General features: G+C 43.8%; 1 protein-coding gene across 11 annotated transcripts in view; it reads left to right on the forward strand.

The window, feature by feature from the left end:
- Nucleotides 1-21828, forward strand: part of SMOC1 (SPARC related modular calcium binding 1) — a 206074-nt gene that overhangs the window by 113444 nt on the left and 70802 nt on the right. For all 11 annotated transcript variants that reach the window (XM_065592953.1, XM_065592950.1, XM_065592959.1 and 8 more), the window contains 2 exons: nt 6643-6742; nt 8169-8216. In XM_065592953.1, the coding sequence (XP_065449025.1) occupies nt 6643-6742; nt 8169-8216 (148 nt within the window). The remainder of the gene's footprint in view (nt 1-6642; nt 6743-8168; nt 8217-21828) is intronic.

A 21828-nucleotide genomic window follows, 5' to 3' on the forward strand; every position in this document is an offset into this window, starting at 1 on the left:
TCAGGAAAGCTCCCCAGTGAGAGAGAAGTATTTTATCAGACCTCTTCTTCCTAATGGCCCTTCCCAGCCAACCATCTTGACTGATTGAATTCTGTCTAGTGGGCATTCCCCAGGTATAAACACATTTGAAATAGATGTATAGATAATATTTTCTAACTTCAGATACCAAAATGATATATGCATACAAATAGGATAATCATATTGAGTGAATTATAACCTTTTCAATGATATCTTACATGACCTAACTTGTATAAAATACATCAGTTATGCCATAATTATATATAATATTACTATGAAGAATATGGGGCGTAGTGTCACACATGCCTCCTAGTGAAAGACTTGAGTTCAATCTATTCAGTTCACCCAAGAGAAAGTTAAAGGTGATTTTGATATCTGTCTTCAAGTACCTACATGGGGGAGGATTTCTAATGATAGGTAGCTCTCTAAACTAGCAGAAAAAGGCATAATGAGCTCCAGTGACGGGAAACTGAAGCTAGATAATATTCAGACCAGAAATCAGATGCAAGATTTTTAAAGTGAGTAATTAACAATTGGCAGCACTTACCTAGGATGTGGTGGATTTTTCCATCACTTGAAGGCTTTAAATAGAGACTGGATGCCTTTCTAAAAGGAATGCTATAGCTCAAACAGAAGTTATGGTCTTGATGCAGAAATTTTTGGATGAGTTATATGGCCTGCGTTATACAGGAGGTTAGACTAGATCTAATGCTCCTTTCTGGCCTTAGTAATCTATGAATCACTGTAGACCATCTTTATAGCTGGTTTTACAGTATCTGTTAGCAGCATCTGAATAAAACGAACTGGCACCATGTGTGTGTGCGGGCGTGTACACCACATGTATTGAGTAGCTTCACTGTACATTCTCTGCCTCTGCAATGTGCTCTGAAAACTGCAATTGTTTTCTTTTCTTGTGGAAATGTTGTTCTGAATGTAAAAGGAATGTTTTTCTTGCCTCTCTCCTCCCGCTCCTCTTATTATTGAATGAGCCAGGAAATGTTTGGTTTTTGTTTCTAATCTGCTATTGGATATGAAGCAGTTATCAAACGCCCTGTCTGAACAGCAGTCACTGTGTCGTCTGAACATTGTGTGTTTTTTAGTGTAATGTTGCTCTGAGCTGTTCCTACTCCATATTGGGCACCCTAGTGCTTCTTATAAGAAACTTCTGCTTTCCCTAACCCCAAAAGACTGGTTGAAGCTAACCCAAAACTACTGTTCAGCCCCCTAATATCTACTTCGCACATGCGACTAACTCCTCTCCCATTTCCAGTTTATCTTGTGGCAAACAGCCCCTTGATTCTCCTTTGTCAAATCCATTGTGAAGGGGTGATCCAGCCAGCTTGTTAAAAGATTTTTAGAATGGTTCAGAATCTCATTCTGGCAACTCCAGTGTGGTATTGAAGAGATTCCCAACAATAGCTTCATTCTCTGGACAGGAATTAAGAGGCAGAGGAGCCTGCCAGTGACTACAGTTTTAATGTTTTCATATTCTAATGAATTTGACAAGGGCAGGAATTTATTCATGGGGCCAGTGGCTGGAGTGTTAGCTTCTGTTTGATTTCACACATTGTACTAAGCAGGGGTGGGGAGGAGGATAGAGGGAGCCACTATAGCACTTTAATTAATGTGGGTAACAATGATAAAGCAATTTTTGTTGGGTGCATCCTTCCTGCTTTTCATTCGTCAACCAAGGCATAATGGAGATGGCATATCCCTTACTCCTGAAGAATAGAAATTGTGTCCTCTTGCCTAATTACTAAGTCAGGTAGGAGCAGGCTTCCTTTTTTAAAGTTAATTTGTAGTAAATAGCATAGTTCTGAAAATCTGTAAAGGCCTTGTTGGGTTCAATCTCTTTCCCCCTCAGACATTCCATATCATATCTGCTTGGGGTTTATAACTTAAAATGTTCAGCTGTCAGCCACACAGATTCACGGTGGAGTCTGAAAGTTCAGCTGTATCTTTGACTCCTACATCTTCACCAGTAATGAAGATTCTGGCTGGAACTTAACTAACAACTTTGTCAATGCATGAGACAGAACAGGATCCATTGCTGTCCCCAATAACTGTTGATTTTCAAGGCTGAGGGGAGCAAAAAGGAGCTGAACTTAAAATGTTTCCAATAAAAGTGGATGATACTGAACATTTATAGGAAGATAACACCCAAATTCGATTCTGCAGTTCCACAAGAAGCCCATCTGTGGTGTAAGGTCAGTCTCTTTCTGGGAAACGTTTTATTAAGGCAAAGTTACCATAACATGTTAATGCTTTTTCTGACTGACCATGTTGTGTAGTCTGGCCATTGTGATTCACCCATAACTATCCCTCACCCTGCACAAAGCTGTGGATTAGATTTAAATAAACATCAAAAATTCAGATACCAATTGGAAAATATACAACTGTTTGGAAAGCATAAAGAACTCTCAGAATTCCTGAGATGCAGGAGTTAGATAAACATTTCTAACCATCACCTGGTTCGATTTCGGGGGTGGGGGGGAAGCTGACCTTTTCCAATTACCTGCCATTAGAAATCGTGCTAGACCATCTGCTTTCCTACCTTCCCTATAAATACTGAACATAGAAATATAAGGTGAGACTGAGATGGGTTAGATTCTTCCAGGCTCATAATTGCACTCTTTGGGTGCTGGACCAGCATTGTTCTGACCCCTAAACATTCTGTGGTCAAGTCTAGTGTCCTGGACCTTAATCTCCCAATGTTATGGTTTAGTAAGCTTGAGGTTTCTAAAATGTCTGTTCTCAATTTCCTGGGCAGTTGTCCGAGCCCCATGCATGAGGGGGTAAAAGAGGCATAGATGAGCCCAGTATCCGCTAGTGAGAGCCATGGAGCATGGCACATAGTCTCAGTGCAGCAGCAGGAAGCTATCCAGGGTCCAATGATGGAGAAGCAATGTGATGCAGTGGTGCCTACCCTTGAGATTTTTATCATGAGTCCCATGACGTATGGTGGTGTACTTCAAGCCCTGGCTCCTGGAGATGTGATTACACGAGGCTTTCAGCTTGCTATTTTAATGAAAGTTTCCAGCCCATTGTGGAGAAAAGCTTGAAAATGTGACCCCAGGGTCTCACAAACTCATACAGAAGGCAAAAAAATGAACTTCAACTTTTTAAATTCTCATGATATTTGGGGGCCTGACTTATGATTTTTTTGAATATTTGGAGTTGGCCATACTGCTCTGTGACAACATCAGACAGCACTTCTGCCAGCACGAGGAGCCCTTAGACATCCTGACCCCCCTGGAAACAGGAAAGAGGCCAAAAATCAAAGGGGGAGGAAAGAAAGTACAAATTGGGAAGAATAATGGGAACAATGGGAAGAGCCTAGTTGATGTGATGGTGCTTCCTTTTCATGGATGGGGCAATTGACAAGACCACACATGGGGGCCCTATTTGTTCTTTTCCTGAGCTCATGTAGGGCCTGAGCCAAAGCCTATTCAAGTCAATTGGTCTCCATTGAGGTCAATGGGCTTTGGATCAGGGCCTAACTTCTGTGTGTGGCCTGGCTCATGGCCACTAAGCGACCTGACAGAACAGGTGGATGATTAGAAAAAGTAGAATCAGTTTGAAAGTTTCATAATTTATTTTTAAAAATCCTCTAATGAACGTGACACCTATAGGGGCTGCATGATTGTGTGGCATGAAGGAGTTTTATCAGCTCATTTGGGCATAACTCACCCTTGGATAATTCAGTCACCCCAAATTTATGCCAATAAATAGCTTATACAACACTATTATATATTCAGTATTTTTGTATGAATTGTAGTAAAACAAACACAGCCACTTAAATGTCTTTGTAAACTCTCTGGCTTAAGGAATACAATGTGCTCTAAATTACACTTGCAACACCCTATTGCTCAGTTGTCCCAGATAATGCATGTGTTCAGATGCACTGTACTTCACAGAAAACATTGCATGTGCACAATTTTATATTTTTTATATAAGAATAAAAATGTAGCATGTGCCATTAAAGCAAACACTTAGCAAAAAATGTTATAAAACACCTTGCTGCTGTACATTCTGAGTGGAGGAACCACATGTCAATGCTGTGGTGTATAGTGCCCACTTCTGAAATAATAACTCTGCAGAATATTGCATTGCAAAAGAAAACGTCCTTGTCTATATGTAATGCCCTTGGACAAAGAATTAGAATCCCAATCTCAGTAATTCTTCTAATCCTTGGGCAAGATTGTACCGGTGGTAGTCTTGACACCAGCACCATTTAGTGTGTTTTCATGTGTGTCTCTGTGAAACACATACACCTCTACCTCAATTATAACGCTGTCCTCAGGCAAAGCCAAGAAGCTAAAAAATCTTATCGCGTTATAGGTGAAACCATGTTATATCGAACTTGCTTTGATCCACTGGAGTGCGCAGGCCCGCCCCCCCCCCCCCCCCCCCGAGCACTGCTTTACTGTGTTATATCGGGTCATGTTATATCGGGGTAGAGGTGTACTTACCAAAAATAAACACAAAGTACGTTGAAAAACAAACAGTTCCTTTATACGTCAGTATTTTACTCTGGTGTAATCTTAGAGTGACTCACAAGAATCATTACAAAGTGATGAATGGTTCATTACTTTCATGCACCATAAATGCAATCTGCGATCCATTCCATGATGTATTGGGAAGGAATAAAAGTGAAAGTGTGCAAACAGCAATAACAGTGACTAGAAATGTGTGTGCATGTGCGCATGTACTTACTGTTGGTTTTGGCCACAAGATGTGGATTTGGCTTGAGGCAAAATGATTGCCTTGTAAGTTAGTATAACCCAAGACACACACAGTGCTGGGTTTATACTTGCTCTTGGATCACATTTTATGTGAAATATGCAAAGCCTTTTAAAAGCTGCTCATAGTCTCTGACCAAACTTGGCTACTTTAGGAAATTGGGTCTAGCTATTGGACAGGGACTACAAATGCCCTAGGTCTGAAGTGGCCCCTAATGAAGGAAGTGCAATAGTGCGTCAGTGCCACTATCCTGCCTGACTGATAGGAACTTCGCTTAGAAGGCTTGAAAAAGAGATGGACCGACAGAGTCCAGCAGTAGTTAGGTTGATCTCATTGCAGAACTGAGTCTAAGGAGCCTTCTCTAAGTTTACAGTGGTGTACTGTGAATACATGCCCACCACTAAGGTACTGAAAGTACTGCTATGCAAACCCAGCCAGTGTTGAAAGTGTGCGGTTGGAGTTCAAATGCTGCCTTTTAGTGCAATGCAAATGGCTTAGCATTAACGCAACCACTTGAGTAGTGGGGGCTTTTGTCTGTCTATAATATGAAGAGGAAAAAGTGTGACTGTCAGCCACCTGCTGACTAATTCATGAAAATCTGGAATGGCTTAGTTTAATGTGGTAAGAGTTGTGCTGCCATCTGATCAGAGACCTACACTGACATTGCTGGGGATACCACCCTGGTAGCTTTGATGGCTTATCTGAAGCCTTTAAGTATTTAAAATCCATGGGCGTACACAAATGCAAGCATATTTTGGTTGTTCCTATCTGCCAAGCTGGAATGCTAAGGTGCGGTAAGTGGAAAGTGTTCAAACTCACCCGTAGAAGTAGCAATAGCAAAACAAGGCCTGTTACCACTTTATCCAGTGACTGGAAAAAACTATTGTACTCTCAAACATCTGCCATTCAGTGTGGTGTTGGGCCTGGTGATTGTGGTGGCAGGGATTGGGGAAGCCTTTATTGAACCAGCATGCAATTGAGAGGGATAGTACAAATGCCAATCATATCAGTTTATATGTATGGAGAATGGTAAGTAAAATGGTGGCATGAATAGATATGAACCAAAGGAAGGGACAGAGTGAGGTGTAATGCTACATACCATAGATAAAATGTAAAAGACTGCTAAGGGGGGAGATGATTGAGGTCTATAAAATCATGTCTGGTGTTGACAGTAGATAAGGAAGTGTTTACTACTTCTCATAACACAAGAACTAGGGGTCACCAAATGAAATTAATAGGGAGCAGATTTAAAACCAAGTATTTCTTCACACAACACAGTCAACCTATGGAACTCCTTGCCAGAGGATGTTGTGAAGGCCAAGACCATAACTGGGTTCAAAAAAGAACTAGATAAATTCATGAAGCTAGGTCCATCAATAGCCATTAGCCAGGATAAGCAAGAATGGTGTCCCTAGCCTCTGTTTGCCAGAAGCTGGGAATGAGCGACTGGGGATGGCTCATTTGATGATTACCTGTTCTGTTTGTTCCCTCTGGGGCACCTGGCACTGGCCACTGTTGGAAGACAGGATGCTGGGCTAGATGGACCTTTGGTCTGACCCAGTATGGCCATTCTTATGTTTTCAGAGGAGATTCTGTCAGTTGCTTCAAGCCCTGATCTGGAGACTGGTTAGAATAAAGGAGAAAAACCTTTCTTTAGCCAAACATAAAGTACCACCATTGTCCAAACCAGTGTCTGCCAAAACTGAAAGCATTTTTTTTTAATTCACAATCTCCAATGCTGAAGGGATGGGCCTCCCAAGCTGAGGTTCGCTTTTAAGGTGCTGGGTAAGCAAGGATGCACAAGAGCTAAGGTAGGAAGGCATTGTGGAGGATACTTTGAGAAACAAAGTGTCAGTTATTGCTCTTTCCTTTCCTGAACAGGTGCAATGCCATACCTACACCGGATACTGTTGGTGTGTCACTCCCGATGGCAAACCCATCAGTGGCTCTTCTGTACAGAATAAAACTCCTGTATGTTCAGGTACTGTGGCGTTGGATTAAATAAGCATTTATTTGTTTGATGATTTAAAATATTGGTGGAAGAGAAGGGGAGGGGGAGCTGTTCTGTTCCTAGTGCCACTTGTTCAGTATTTGTGAGTGACTTTACCAATTTGCCAAACTACAGTTGCAGCTGTGTCCTTTACTCCCAATCAGTTGTATGCACCCTAGCCATATGGCAGCTTGTGTTCCCAATCTCTCGCTCATGGTTGTGGCAGCTCCATGGTTGATTGGAGTGCAGACATGCAGTGAAAGACTTACAGAAGATAGTTAAGGTAGGGAAGTGGAACCACAGCCTGGAATTCAGGGATGGGCTATTTTTTTACTTACCCATAAATCCTCTGAAGTACAGTTATGTTTAAAGAATGGGGCAATACAGGTTTAACTATGGTAGACGTGGTAAGTTCTTTGCGGGAAGTAAAGCTCAGCTACTATTCAATTGGTGCAGAAGGACAAGATAAAGTTAGAGCCTCTTATTTCACCATTGCCTCATAAGGGGGGAGGGATAGCTTAGTGGTTTGAGCATTGGCCTGCTAAACCCAGGCTTGTGAGTTCAGTCCTTGAGGGGACCACTTAGGGATCTGGGGCAAAATCAGTACTTAGTCCTGCTAGTGAAGGCAGGGGGCTGGACTCGACAACCTTTCAAGGTCCCTTCCAGTTCTAGGAGATAGGGTATCTCCATTAATTATTATATTATTATAACACAATGGACACAACTTTCAAGTGAACTACTTTCACTCCTCCAGTTTACTGACATGCTGACCCCTTTCTGTGTACATGGCTGCTGTTCCAGTTCCATGCAAGAGAGGGCTGCTAGATGTCAAGGTTTAGCACTACTTCTCTTACTCAAAGGGGAAAAAAAAGAGTGCCTTGCAGCAATGCCTGGAAACACTATAAAACAAGCTTCATCCCAGCCATTCAAAGCACCATTGGCTCTACCCTTCTGTCTCTGGAGAGATGATTCCTTTAGAGGTGAGGGTGTCTTGGAGCAGCAGTGAATGTCCAGCAGAATGAACAGTTCTTGTCGAGGTGGTTTTATTTTGCCGGCAAAGCAGGAGAGTTTTGTCGGCAGAAGGAACATTGTAGTGTGTACACCTCTGCTGTTTTGTCGACAAAACAATGTAGTGTAGACAAGGCATAAGGATCACTTGTTTAATGTGACCCTGATTTGACTGCCTTAATGCGTAAAACTGTTCCTTGTGCTGCCTTAAGTGTTTGCCATGGACTCCTACAGTGGAGTCTTGGAATCCTAGATTGGGTTGCTGGAAGGTAAAAACAAACCCTGGGGATTAGGTTATTGAAGTATATTTCTGTGACTGTTTATGTGCTGTTTGGTCATGCTGCTGCTAAACAAACCATGTCTTGATATCTTTTTTGTTTTGTTTTGTTTTTGTTTCTCTCCCTTTAAGGTTCAGTAACTGATAAGCCATCGAGCCAGGGTAACTCGGGGAGGAAAGGTGAGTGGAGTTCTGAGCTTTAGTAAAGTGTGTGTTTGATTAGGGTTGCCCAGCTAAACCTCTTGAGACCTGATAGAGCTTCTGTTTTAAAACAAAGTCCTAGAGAGACAGTCTTACACTTACTCCAAAAGCACGTGGAATAAGGTGGCATCAAGTCCAGTACATTGCCCTCATGGGATATAACTTTGCTTTTATGAGGAGGACATGGTTTGTAGAGTCCCCTGGAGGGGCAACAGATTCAGACTAACCTTCATTTGTTTGCTTTTTCTTTTATTATTGACACTTATTTATTAAGCTCACCCAGAAACAGGTGCAGTCTAGTGGTGAGCACACAGGACTAGGAGCCATGAGCAATGATGTGATACTTGTGGCAAGTCACTGAAGGTGAGATTTTCAAACATGTCTGCCAGGTAAAACTTCCATTGAGTTCAGTGGAAGCAGATTAAGGCTGGATGCTTGTGAAAATGGCACCCCAAGTCCTTTGCTGCTGCATGAATTCTTTTGTGGAAAGCATTAAACAGAAGACTTCTCTGCCACTCCTTCCTCCCCCTATAGCTCCCTTCTTCTCCACACCCCATCCTCCCTGAGCTAAAGACTAGAAATGTCACCTCTACTCCTAAATTGTTATATGCATTCCTTGTTTTGTAAAACCAGCTTGAAAAATCTTGAACAGGATAATAAATGCTGATGGGATGGAGTGTGGGGAACAGTAGGTGTTAATGGGAAATCATTGAGTCCCATCTCCACCATACACCCCAACCCCTAGTTCAGTATCGTCATCTCAGCTTCTCCTTGCTTCGAGAAAATGGCTTGTAGTGGGCAGGGCCGGCTCCAGGGTTTTTGCCGCCCCAAGCAGCAAAAAAAAAAAAAAAAAAGCCGCGATCGCAATATGCGGTGGCAATTCGGCGGGAGGTCCTTCGCTCCAAGTTGGAGTGAGGGACCGTCCGCCGAATTGCCGCTGAATAGCTGGACGTGCCGCCCCTCTCCAGAGTGGCTGCCCCAAGCACCTGCTTGGCAAACTGGTGCCTGGAGCCGGCCATGGTAGTGGGGATGGAGGCCACTTCCTTGGAAAAAGCTCTTGCTATGATAGCTGAAGCAGCATTCTTATTTTTTTCTTTTCTAAACTAACAACCTTTGATGCTTTGATTCCCAGGAAAATGCCTGCCTCAGGGAGGTTAAAAAGTCAGAAGATTTTTTTCATGGAAGGCTGTCAAACTAGTCTCTAAAACCACTTAAAATGGTAGACATTAGCCTTTAGATTGTTGACCTTTATTTGATGAGGCTTTGGAGAAAGGGGGCCGTATTTTTAGTCAAATCAATATAAATCTCAAGAATCCATTTCTTCTCTCTCCATGTACATTCCCCATCATATATTGCACATGTAGGGCATTTCTTAGCAAGATATTATGTGGCTCAGCTTGAGGCAGGGGAAAGAAGTAGTGCACGGAAAATATTTGGCTTTTCTCAGATAAAACAACACAGAATAATACTGGTCAACCTGCTTCTTATTTTAGGCAAAGGCATGTCTCTGTAAACCTGTAATTGTGTCAAATCTGAAGCCCTGTATAATATGATACATTATTAATATATGTTCCGGTGCCTTGTAGGTCTAGCCTTAAGTACAGGCAAATCAAGTTGCTGTTTGGGTCATGGATTATCATAGAACCCTTAGAAACTTTCAATTCTGTCCTAGTCTCATCTGCTCACCAAAGGGCTAGAGTGTGAGGCAGTTGGTACCACTAATTTCCACTGGGCAGAAGGAGCAATGGGAAGAAAACTTGTGCTCTCTTTCTTACCCTTTCATCCCTTTATATAACAACTTGGGGGCAGGAGGAAAGGAGGGAATAAGTGAGTAGGTACAGTAACTCCTCACTTAAGGTCGTCCCGGTTAACATTATTTCATTGTTACCTTGCTGATCAATTAGGGAACATGTTTGTTTAAGGTTGTGCAATGCTTCCTTATAACGTCGTTTGGCAGCCACCTGCTTTGTCCACGGCTTGCAGGAAGAGCAGCTGGTTGGAGCTAGCTGGTGGAACCAGAGTGGACCAGCATCCCACCATCAGCTCTCCGCTCCCCTAAGTTCCCTGTGCGGCAGCTGCCCAGCAGGCTATCAATTGCTGGCAGTTCAGCTGTCCCTCCCTCCCCTCCCTACTGCCATGTGCTGCTCCTGCCCTCTACCTTGGAGCTGCTCCCAGGAGCCTCCTGCTTGCTGTGCGGGGGGTGGGGGAGGAGGGGCTAATGTCAGGGTCTCCCCCTCCCCCCTGCTCCTGCACCCCACCTACTCCATCTCCATGGGCAGGAACAACATGACAGGACTCAGGATGGAGGGAGCTTCCTGGGAGCAGCTGGTGTCTCAACTTGCTGATCTACTTAACAAGGCAGTGTACTTAGAGTGGAGTCAGTGCGCACCTTTAAAGGGGCAATGCGCATCTCTGTCTCACACAGGGTATGTGTCTGTCTGCCATGCTGTCTCCCCTCCCTCCATTCGTGCTGCCTTGTAGAGTGTGAGGCTACATTAACAACAATGGGTTAACCCTTGAGTGCTCAGCCAAAAGCTAGTTCATCATTTAGCAGTAAGGCATTTCCTGGGAAATATCCCATTCACCATCTCAACCAAGCTTCACAATCATCATCGCTGTGTACAGTATTAAATTTTTTATTTAAAACGTACACTGTGTGTTAGTTCTGGTGGAAAAAAATTTCCCTGGAACCTAACCCCCCCCCCCCCCCCCATTTACATTAATTTTTATGTGGAAATTGGATTCATTTAACATGGTTTCGCATTTTTCAGGAACATAACTACAACGTTAAGCAAGGAGTTACCGTAGAGGAGTAGGCTATAAATTGAAGGCTAACCCTGTCTGTTAGAATCACGTCTCGCTTCTCCTTGTCATTGGTGCTTGGCAGAGCACCATTGCAAGAATATGCTGTACCTAGTCATGTGGCCACAGAACCATTTTGAGCTGTAGCTGGCAGTTTAGGGAAAAATCCAATTCCCTCCAGCCCAGCATGCCATAGACCCAATATAAATACCCCAACCTCTCTAACCATACCTTTGTTCCTGTCTATTTATGCAGTCATGCAACCAACTTCTCCCTTTTTTCCATGTCATTAAGCAAAGTCTTGTACACAGTTCTATAGCATCGCTAGCTAAGTTGTAAGACTCATGAGTGAGTCTTGGGGGTGGGGAGGGGAGGGGAGGGGAGATGTTTCACTGTGGGGTTTTTTTGTTTTTTTGTTTTTTTAAAAGAAGTTTCACTGTGTTTTGGTTCAGTTACTTTAGGTCTTGATATGAATGGCAGCTCCATATAGAACAAATGTGTTTTCATAGCAGTGCAAGAGAAATCCCTATGTGCCCTTGGTTCCAAATCCCAATCTGAAAGGGCCTGTTCTCTTATAAAGGGGCCCTGTCTAGAACAGTCAGAAATGCTTCTACAGGTTAAGGCATCTTTTCCAGTTCTAGCAGCCTGCCCTTGGCTAATCAGGAGGTTAGACTGGATGAATATAATGGTCCCTTCTGGTCATAAAACTTATTGTGGCTTAAAGGAGGTTTCACAATGAAAGGATCCTGACAGACCCCAGTGTGACAGTCTTCCCTGGATCCTAGGGATCCTCCGAAAAATAGGCCCTGCTTGGATCAGTCATCCGCATTGGGATTGCAGTTAGACCTAATTAGCAAAACTCCCAGGAGAGCTCTGTGGGGGAGATATTGGAGTACTTGGAACTAGAGTTGTGCCAATAACTGATTTTTTTTTTTTTCCAGTTTCCTGCCAGTTCTGAAAAATCAAAGAAACTCCAGTTCAGGTGGAACTGAAATAGGAATGTTGGATGAATCGAAGGTGGAAAAGATTATTTTTGGGTCAAATGAAATGCTTAGTTTCAGGGACTTTTATTTAATAATAATAATAATTAATAAAGGAAATGAGGCCCTAGTCATAAACCCACCAGCTATGGTTCCCCAGTGTACCTAATAGCCCAGTGGTTAGGGCACTCACCTGGGATATGGGAGGCCCTGGTTTGAATCTCTGCTCTGGCGCATGGATTCTGGAACCCCGATCTCCCTCATCCAAGGTGAGTGCCCTAATCGCCAGGCTACTGGCTAATCTCAGGTGGGTGTCTCTCCGGTTGCATCTATTACCCGTCCAGCCCTACGTTTCTATGATTCCAAGATTCTGACATTTCCAAACAGTATGGGTGCTTGTTTTGACCAAAATAACTTGCTGAAATAGACACCAATTTGTGAAATGTTTCAGTTGACCTGAATCTCTGTCCATGCATGTGAAATAAGTTTCAGCTGGAAAACTTCACCCCGTTGTACTCAGAACACCTGCTCCTGAGAAGGCTAGAGCACTGAGCTCAGATCCAGTGGAACCTGAGGAGCAGCTGGGGTTCGGCCCTGTTGACTGTTCTGAATAGAGCTGGGTGACGTTTTTTTTTTTTTTTTTTTTTTTTTTTTTTTCAGCTGAAACTTTTTTTGCCAAACAAATTACAGATTCTGATTGGTTGGTTGAAACATTTCACAAATTAGTGTCAATTTTGGCAAGTTATTTTGGTTGAAACAAACATATGTAACATTTGGAAATGTCAGAATCCTAGAAATGTAGGGCTGGAAGCAAAGACAAACCCTCTTCTACTTGCAGAGTTCACTCAAGAGCTAGCCAGCCGTAGGGATGAGTTCATGAACTAAGCAATGACGCTCTTGTTGGCTTGCGTGGTATATTTGGGAAAACTTCATAATGAAAAGGAAAAACAAAAACAAATGTCAATGCCTTTGGTAGGCCAAGAGGTACCTTCTACTCAGCCTAGCCAGACTAATGCTCGACAGCTTATTGGCTTTTTGATAAGGGAATCCCTAGGAAAAGCATAGTCTGCAGCTAGGGTTGCTTTAGCTCTTATAGGCATGAACTTCTGACATTTAGGATCCATCTTTGTTCATCTGCAACATATTGCATGGGTCTAAAATCCCTATAGACCAGTGAATACAATCCAGAGTAAGGCAACCTCTGAGAAGTTTACAGCTCAGAAGGGAGCTTGACAAGATCATTGTCTGTGTCCTTCGCTGAATGACAGGGTTCCTTCAGTGCAAGGTCGAACTCCTAGTCTACTCAGATTCTTATGCCATACCTATCACTATGCTAGTGGAGGACTAGGATTAAGTCGGCTTTGGAAATTTTGTGGAAGAACTGACTAACCACTAATAACTTAGGAAGAGAGAGTTGGCTCAGTCACGTGACCTTGTACGATAAAAAACCAGTCTCCCTAAATTGCTCAGGGCTAGTCTTGTTGTACACACTTCTGAGCTTTTATAAAGACCTGCTTCTACTGTAGGCTTAGCAAGTATTTGTGCTGTGGGAGAGTATGTGACTCTCTTCCTCCTCCTACCCACAGCACTATACAAAGGGCCTATGCCCCTGTATTATTGTTGGGTTGGCCTATCAGGGGTTCTCAAACTGGGGGTAGTGACCCCTCAGGGGGACTCAAGGTGGTTACATGGGCGTCATGAGCTGTCAGCTCTGTGGGGCTGACAGCCCTGAGCCCCCATTAAATTACCTTCCCCCATTTTTAATGAAGGGGTGGGGTCCACATTCAGAGGCTTGCTGAGTGAAAGGAGTCACCAATACAAAAAGTTTGAAAACCACTGGGAGATGTCTGGATTTGTGACACTTCCTCCTTCATTCTCCAGCAGTTGAAGGAGATGGACATGCTGTTTTCTGCCACCGGTGTGATAAGTTATACTGGTATCTTATTGATTACACAGGTGTTCTAGCAATGGGTCCCCACTAGTCCTCTTTCAGGTACAGGTAAGGGCATTCCACTTCTTCATTCCCTAAATGAAGAAGGGAAGGCCTTTAATGATGAAGGTATTGAGTGGTGTAATAGGAGGCCTCCTATGAGTTGGGCTGGTGGTAGGATTTATACTTTCACCTCTACCTGGGCAAGTGATAGAGGGTTCCCCAGTACCCTCTCTGCAGAAGGTCCCAGGACCATTTGTCTGGGTGAGAGTAGGATATCTAGTCCCCCTGGGTCTCTTCTTTGATCTCTCCCTATCTGTTCCTCATTCCTGCATGTACCCTATACTTGTCGCATGGAAAACCCCTTAACTCCAAATCACTAGCACTTTACCATGAGGAACTTGTCCAAATTGACTTACCCCAGCTGCTTCCTGCTCTGCTGAGTTACCTTGATTAGCCTAGGGGTGTTGGAAGTTTCATGCTGTCCCTACCATTGTGGGCTCACCACTGTCCCACTGAAGTTTGTTCTGAAAGGCAATGAAATGCACCCTTGGAGCTGATGTGATTGGATTTCTTCCCTACTTGAAGAATGCAGGATGCCCCTTTCCAGCCAAAGGGAAACTGTGGCACAGATTCAAAACAAAACAACCAAACAAATGAAATGAAACAAAATGAAACTTGCTTCTTCCTCCCATGGAATGTCAAGGTCTCAAGAGCTCAATGCACCAGCTTCTGCCAACCCCAGCAATGAGCAGTGCCTTTCCTGGTCACCAGGCAGGCTTTAGAAAGCAGACCAGTCAGGAGACAGAGGGTGTAGAAAGCAAACCTATGCAGGCTGTGTCACTCTTGATCTCCATAAAATCTCTCCATCTGCCTGCTTAGAACTGGAAACAAAATGAGTGAATTAAATAAGAGTGGGGAGGGAAGCTAGAAGGGATATGGCTTTCAAATGAAGATGAAAATGTAAGCTGACACTGTTTCTCCTGGATGCTGTTAAATAGGTGTTTAGGTCATTCTTACACTCACCTGAGTAAAGGAAACTAAGCTTGATTTATAACTGAGGCTCAGCAGAATAATGCAAAGCAAGGGTAAATATGCTCTGGATGAGCTGTCAGCCATATCAATATGAGTAGTTAAATAGAATAATTTAACAATTTAAATTCCTGTTTCACTTTTATAAGCTACATTACCACTGAGTCTAATATTCGAGCTATTTTGTTTCCCTTTGCAAAAGCTGGAGACAGTATTTGAGATTCCTCCAAGTTGGTCCTATGATGTTAATGAAATGTAACCCCTGGTAACACCAGAAGAGGCTTATCCTGCGATGAGATCACTAAGATTTCTAGCTCTACTAAGTGAAAACAATGAAAAGTGCTCAGCCTTGTACAAGATGCACAAAACTACACTCTTTGGGCAAACAGCTTCCAATCCAATAGATCAGAATGAGGAAAACGTGGCATGCCGGGGAAGCCAGGAGTCGCTTGGAGGTGTTTTTAGTCTTTAAATGTTTTGACCTGGCTCCCTCTGCATTGTCAAGTTCTATAGTTAGGAAATGCCCAGAATTCAGGTTGCTTGTGCAAAACATATTTTTTCACTAGCCTTGTTCTTGGAAACAGCTGAACTGTTTTGGCTGAAATTTAAATTAAATAAATTCAGCCTCAGGCAGACACTTGGCATGGTAAACTTTGTTTGACAAAGTTATAAATAACTGAAAACAGGATCTTATAATGGGAAATGTTGGGCAACCTTAATAGGTGGTGTGAGCCTCCCCATTTATAATCCGAGCAGGTTAAAACTGTTTTTCAGAGTAATTAAATTGGAACATATTTCATTTTAATTTTATTGCAGAAACTTTAAACTTGTCAATGCTTGCAGTGTTGTAGCTGTGTTGGTCCCAGGATATTAGAGAGACAAGGTGGGTGAAGTAATAACTTTTATTGGACCAATTTCTGTTGGTGAAAGACCTAAAGAAGAGCTCTGTGTAGCTCAAAAGCTTGCCTCTTTCAGCAACAAAAGTTGGTCCAATAAAGAGATTCCCTCACCCCCCCCCTTTACTTTTTCAATGAAATATGAACAGGGATTTTAAAAAAAATTCTTTGGAAATCAAACTTAATTGAAACTGATTTGTTTTTGCAAAACACCTTAGGTGAAAGTTCATCTTTTAGCAAAAACTAGATTGAAAGATTTGACCAGCTCCAATGTATACTTGTATAGCTTTTCTCTGAAAAGTGGCTCAGGTGGGGTGACATCTCAAGCTGCAGATCTGCTTGCTGTAGAAATTCAGTCCTATCAACACACATTAATGACAAAGGCTGGGACTTTCAAAGGAGCCTGAGACCTCCTCCTTATTCTATCTAGTCCTGCAAAGAGCCATCATGCTGAGAGAGAGATGGATCCTTTTTCTTGTGCATTCTCAACAGAATTGTTCATTAAATTCCAATCGTTATACCTGTGGAAAGCCAGTGGTTTACCCAGGTGTCCCTGAGAGCATAATTTAGCTTTCAGAACCGTTAGTCTTGATAATGAGTGGAGGGGTTGGGGGAAGAGAAAATGAATGCAGCTTTGACTCTCAGAATCCCAGCTGAGTTTGCAGAGACAGCAGTAGCATGTAACCTTACATTGTTACTGGGTCACTTTTCACACTAGAACCACCCTTTAATGATTAATATTAAACACTTACGGGGGAAAAAAAATCAATCCAAAAACTTACAAGTAAAGTACAATTATCAAAAACAAGCATCAGAAACTGGGCCAGATTAACCTTTTGTGGACTCCGGCCCTACAAATATGGTTGGCACTATGGGGGCAATGGAGCATGGTCTGGGGAGGTCAGGCCCTAGAGCGAGGGGCCAGCCAGGAGCAATGGGCATGGCATGGCAGGGGCGGCCCCGCTCCGCCCAGCCAAGTGAGGGAACTATTTACACGTTGGCAGTTGCCAGACGCACAGTGGCCTGCCCAGTCTTGTGCTGCCAGAATGCCCCTTCCCCTTGGGGGCGGGCCCATGTCACACAGCATGCCTGTCCCCCCCCCCGCCCAACACCCCATAGGCGCTGATTCCATGGGTGCTCCAGGAAAAAAAAAATAGTGTGTGCTGGCCCTGCTGATCAGCTTCTTCCCCAGTGCCTCCTGCCAGCTGCTGATCAGCTGTTCATGGGTGGGCAGGAGGTGCTGGGAGGAGAGGGAGAGGAGCAGGGGCACGAAGAAGTGAGGTGGGGTGGGGGGCAGGAAGAGGTGGGGTTGGGGGAAAGGATGGAGTGAAGGTAGGGCCTGGCCCCCAGGGAAATCAAAAAGTCAGCACCTCAGCAACACCTCTGACTGCCTATGCCCAGAGCCCCCCCCCCCCCCCCCCCCCCGGACCCGCTATGCCCAGCACCTCCCCCAGGACCCCCACAAATGTACAATACCACCCCTGCCCAGCGCACCTCTGCCCAGTGCCCCACACAGAACCCCTCCCACTCCTTAGTGCCCCAACAGACACATCATCCTTGCCCCTTCACAGCCCAGCACCCTTTCCACCCACTCCTCCGCCTTTAAAATCTTTAAAGATGTTACTCAAGCTCTACCTGCACTCTTAGAGTTGTTGGGTGTGTTTGCTAAAATGCTCAACAGTGACATAATTTAATGTTGACCCTATACTACATCCAGGGCCGGCTCCAGGCACCAGCTTGCCAAGCAGGTGCTTGGGGCGGTCACTCCGAAGAGTGGCGGCACGTCCAGCAATTCGGCGGACGGTCCCTCACTCCCGCTCGGAGCGAAGGACCTCCCGCCGAATTGCCGCCGGTGATCGCGATCGCGGCTTTTTTTTTTTTTTTGCGCCGCTTGGGACGGCAAAAACCCTGGAGCCGGCCCTGACTACATCACTCTCAGTGTTCGGCTTCTGAGTTAACCTTAACGGAAATTAATGGCGACAGACAAAAGTTTTTGCTATTGTGTAACTGGCGATTCAGATAACCCCACATTCCATGCCACCTTTCCTTTCAATCAAAACATAAAATTTTTAGAAATTAGAAGATAAAGTCTGGAGGAAATAAATCTGATCACTAGGTAAGGGCAAGTACAGGACATTGCCCTGCATGAGCTTAGTCTGACCCCTCATACTGTTGCTTTGGCTACTTACCTCCAATAGCAGGACCTCATGTACACACTAGACATTTTACCTTTTGGTTTTCATTCTATTCTGTAAAACTAGTGTAATGCAGCAGGGAACCAGGTCCCAAGTGTTGGCCACAGGGGCCCATAGAAAGCATCAGGAAGTGCTCTTCTGCCTTTCTGCTCCCTGCCCCATGGGGTTGATTATACAGGAGAGAGAGATATTTTATGTTTTACATGGAAATTTCTATGCATACTGAGCACCTGTGCCTGTAAACAGATTACAGGAGAGCTAGGGGACAAATGTTATACTTGTGAATTGACCGCTATGGGGATTAAAGTATCCACTGAACAGATACAGCCAGGGGTCATGGAAACTTTCCCCCTCCACGTGGCTATCTGGTCCTTCCCCTCAATAGTTTATACTGCCAATAAATGGGCAGCTTAGTGCAGACTGCAGTGGTGACTGATGAGGGCACTTGTCCTCTAGAACTCCATAGAAGCCATAGACTTTGCCCCAAAGAGCTTACAATCTATAATGCCCAGCTCAATGTGGCCCTGATGCTGACTGAGCCTTTATGTGCTACAACAATGCAAGGAAATATAAATCATAGGCCCTAGACTGTGCCAGGGATTGAATTGACCCCCCAGAACCTGTTCTCTCACTAATACGTAGGGTGAAGTAGTGGGTTTTTTTTGTGTGTGTGTGGTTTTTTTTTTTTTTTTTTTTTTTTTTTTAATCTGGGGATTGAAGAGTGTTACTTCTGCTCTTCTAGCCCCCTTTTTTCTTGAAACCCTTATGAGCCCTGCATCTTTTGTACATACAGATCTCTTTTGTGACATGCTAGATTCTTTTGAGGTCCTGGACTGCTTTCCCCTCTACCCCTCCTTCCCAAAGCATGCAAAGACTGTTTTTATATAAGATATATTTTTTATGGAATTATTAAACTCTTTTGGACAAATGCAGACCTGGGGCAAAGTGCTGCAACTCCAGTTGAAGTCAGTGGAGTTACACTTGCTCCCATCAGCTCTGAATTCTGCCCTTTGTGGTCCTGAAGAAAAATTTCTGGGGGGGGAAATAACTTTTCGCCTTCCCCTCACTTGCACACATGCGCTGCAGACATAGCCAGTGAGGTATCCATTCTCTTTGCCTGCAAGGAAATGAAAAGCTGTATTGTAAGCCCAAAACTAGTCTGGTTGTCAGCCAGGAATTAGTCCTCTAAAGAGGGGGAGGGGGGGAAGAGGCCTGGGTGGGCAGAGGGGTGAAAGTACACTTAGAGATAATTTTTGCCTAGGTTCAGTGCAGATGGGTAGAGCTGTAAAGGGGTGTCCTGGTTCTTAAACATGCAGGTGTTAGGGGGAGTAAGGAAGGGAGCTTGTGTTCTTACACATGTGCATGTGTTTGGGAGAGTGGGGTCAAAAATGTAGACTATTTACTTAATCCCTTGGAACAGCTTTTTCTCTTCTGTTTTCTTTTTGTGTTTAACAGACTGCTTTACAGGGGACACGTGTGGTAATTAACACGTGCAGCTGTAGGGCTTCAGCCATATGTCTGAATTTCAAATGGCCATTGATCCAGGAAACTTACTGCCATCCCCACCCCCACTTCCAGGCCCTGTGCCTTGAAGATGTGAGGAGATTGTACACAGACTTTCCCTCAGACACCAGGGCTGGAGGGGAGGAGGGAAGGGCAGTATGTGTGTGTATGTGTTTGTTGGAGGGGGGGTGGGATAAACCTTTTTTATATTTTGAGAAATTGGTAAAGAATTTGAAAACTACTGATTATGGGCCTAGTCCTTACTGACAGGCAAAGCTCACATGGAACTCAGTGCAAAAGTAGGCCCACTAGCTTTCTTTTTTCTGACTGCACTGAAGCAATTTAAAAGCAGTATTTTATAGGGAGACCCCTTCAGAAGCAGATGTTGCTTGCTTTTTAATCACATGCTCCTTCCTTACACACCCAAAGGTGTTAGCTCTCCTGCATCTTCCCGTGGTGTCAGATTAGTCATTTCTGCAGATTCCTGAGCAGCCATTGATGTGATGGGCTTGTGTGGAAGGGGAGATAAGGAAAATATTTTCTACAAAAGCTGGGGACCATGCAAGAAAGCATTTTGGACAGCATAGATTGAATCTTTAGCTTGATACAGAATTTAATCCAGTAGTGAAGTGGTTCCTGTTGCCTATGCTATGAGCCATAAGGCTGCTATTGAGAATACACAAAGCTCTTCCGCAAGCTGTGTGGTGAGGAGTGGAAAGGAAAGGTTGCAAAGAGCCTGGATGCTAAAAATTATGGTGTCTCAAATAAGGTCTGTGCAGGTTTTGTTTTTCCACCCCATATAAAAGTTCAGCTAGTCCACTTGCAGTAAAACCAGAGTTGGGGTTATCATTCTAAATTCATATATTTTGGTTTGAAGAGAGACCTGCAATTCTCAGTCTTCTTATCATACTAGCAATACTTACAGGATCAGATTAAAATATTCTCTCCAACCATGTGGGAAGCGATAAAAAGTGATTCTCTCTCCTCTTCTTCCCACCTCCAGTCTATTTTTAGAACTTGTCATTGCAGTGTGTATAGTGAGAACACTGGCTTGTGCCAATTTCTAAACCTCCTCACTCACTCCAGTTTAAATAACGCTAGCACTCTGGAGGTGTTCCTGTTCTGGGAAGAATGACAACTCTAATAAAAAGTATATTCTGTGATTCCTGTTGCTAGCAAGTGTACGACTTACCTGGCACTGACAGCATCACTGTTCTGCCTCCGCTGCTTCTCCCTCCCCCCCCCCCCCAATCACCCCCCAAAAGCTAGAGTTTAAAAGGGTTTTCTGGAGCAGACCCCTTCCCCCCTCCCCGTTTACTTGGGGGGCAGGATGAGCACTTATTTTCTAGCGAAAAGTGGCTCATATTCCCCTTTGTCAGTGGGCCAAAATCTGCACTGATCTGTACGCGGTGCAGCCCTTTTAAATAAATGTAGGACTTTGGTCCAATTTTTTTGCACATGATTTATTTTATTATTTCTGCTGGCTTTTTCACTACTTCTCTCCCTTTTAAAAATCTTTTCCCCCTGTTTTATTGGTTCCTTCTCCACTCGTCTTAATCTTCTCTAATGAAATTTAGTCCTGGGAAAAGGTGCTGGATTGACAGTGACTAGAGAGAAGCATAGATGGCAGTGACAAAGGCTTTTACCAGGCCCTGCTGTTGGTGTGCTTCAAACCTGAGATGGGGAGGGAAGTTGTCTCCATGGCCCGTTCAGTCCTTGGCTTTTGAGATCTGGCAATTGTGTTATGGGCAGCTGTCCACTAGAAACTGGGTTGAGATCCATGACTCAGACCAACAAACAACCATCAGATGGTAATGAATTTTGATCACTGCTAACTTAGGCTGCAGTAGAACCATCGTCCTTTTATCTTTACCCAATCCCCTAAACCATCCAGTCTTCTCCATCCTTTTAAATATTGTTCATATCCTCTTTAAATCCCTCTGTCACTGGAGGATTGTCCTTACAGAGGGCTGAGGAACTTAGTAGTTCTCCAACTTTTTCATGTGGTGAAGCACTTCTCATATCAGATCCCCTCTTAACCGCTATGCTGGACCTTACTTGTGGCAACTATAGTGCTTAGTCATGAGAAATTAATACTAGGACAATATTAAGGAGATAGAATGAAAATAAATTCACTCAAATGGGGGGCGGGTGTTGCTAGGTGGTAACATTCCTTCTTCATACCATGTGACTATTTCCTCCTATGGCATGTAGAAATCTATACTGATATGTAGGCCCAGTGTATACTACAGA

The sequence above is a fragment of the Chrysemys picta genome, chromosome 4, assembly GCF_011386835.1.
Source record: "Chrysemys picta bellii isolate R12L10 chromosome 4, ASM1138683v2, whole genome shotgun sequence".
Lineage (NCBI taxonomy): Eukaryota > Metazoa > Chordata > Testudines > Emydidae > Chrysemys > Chrysemys picta.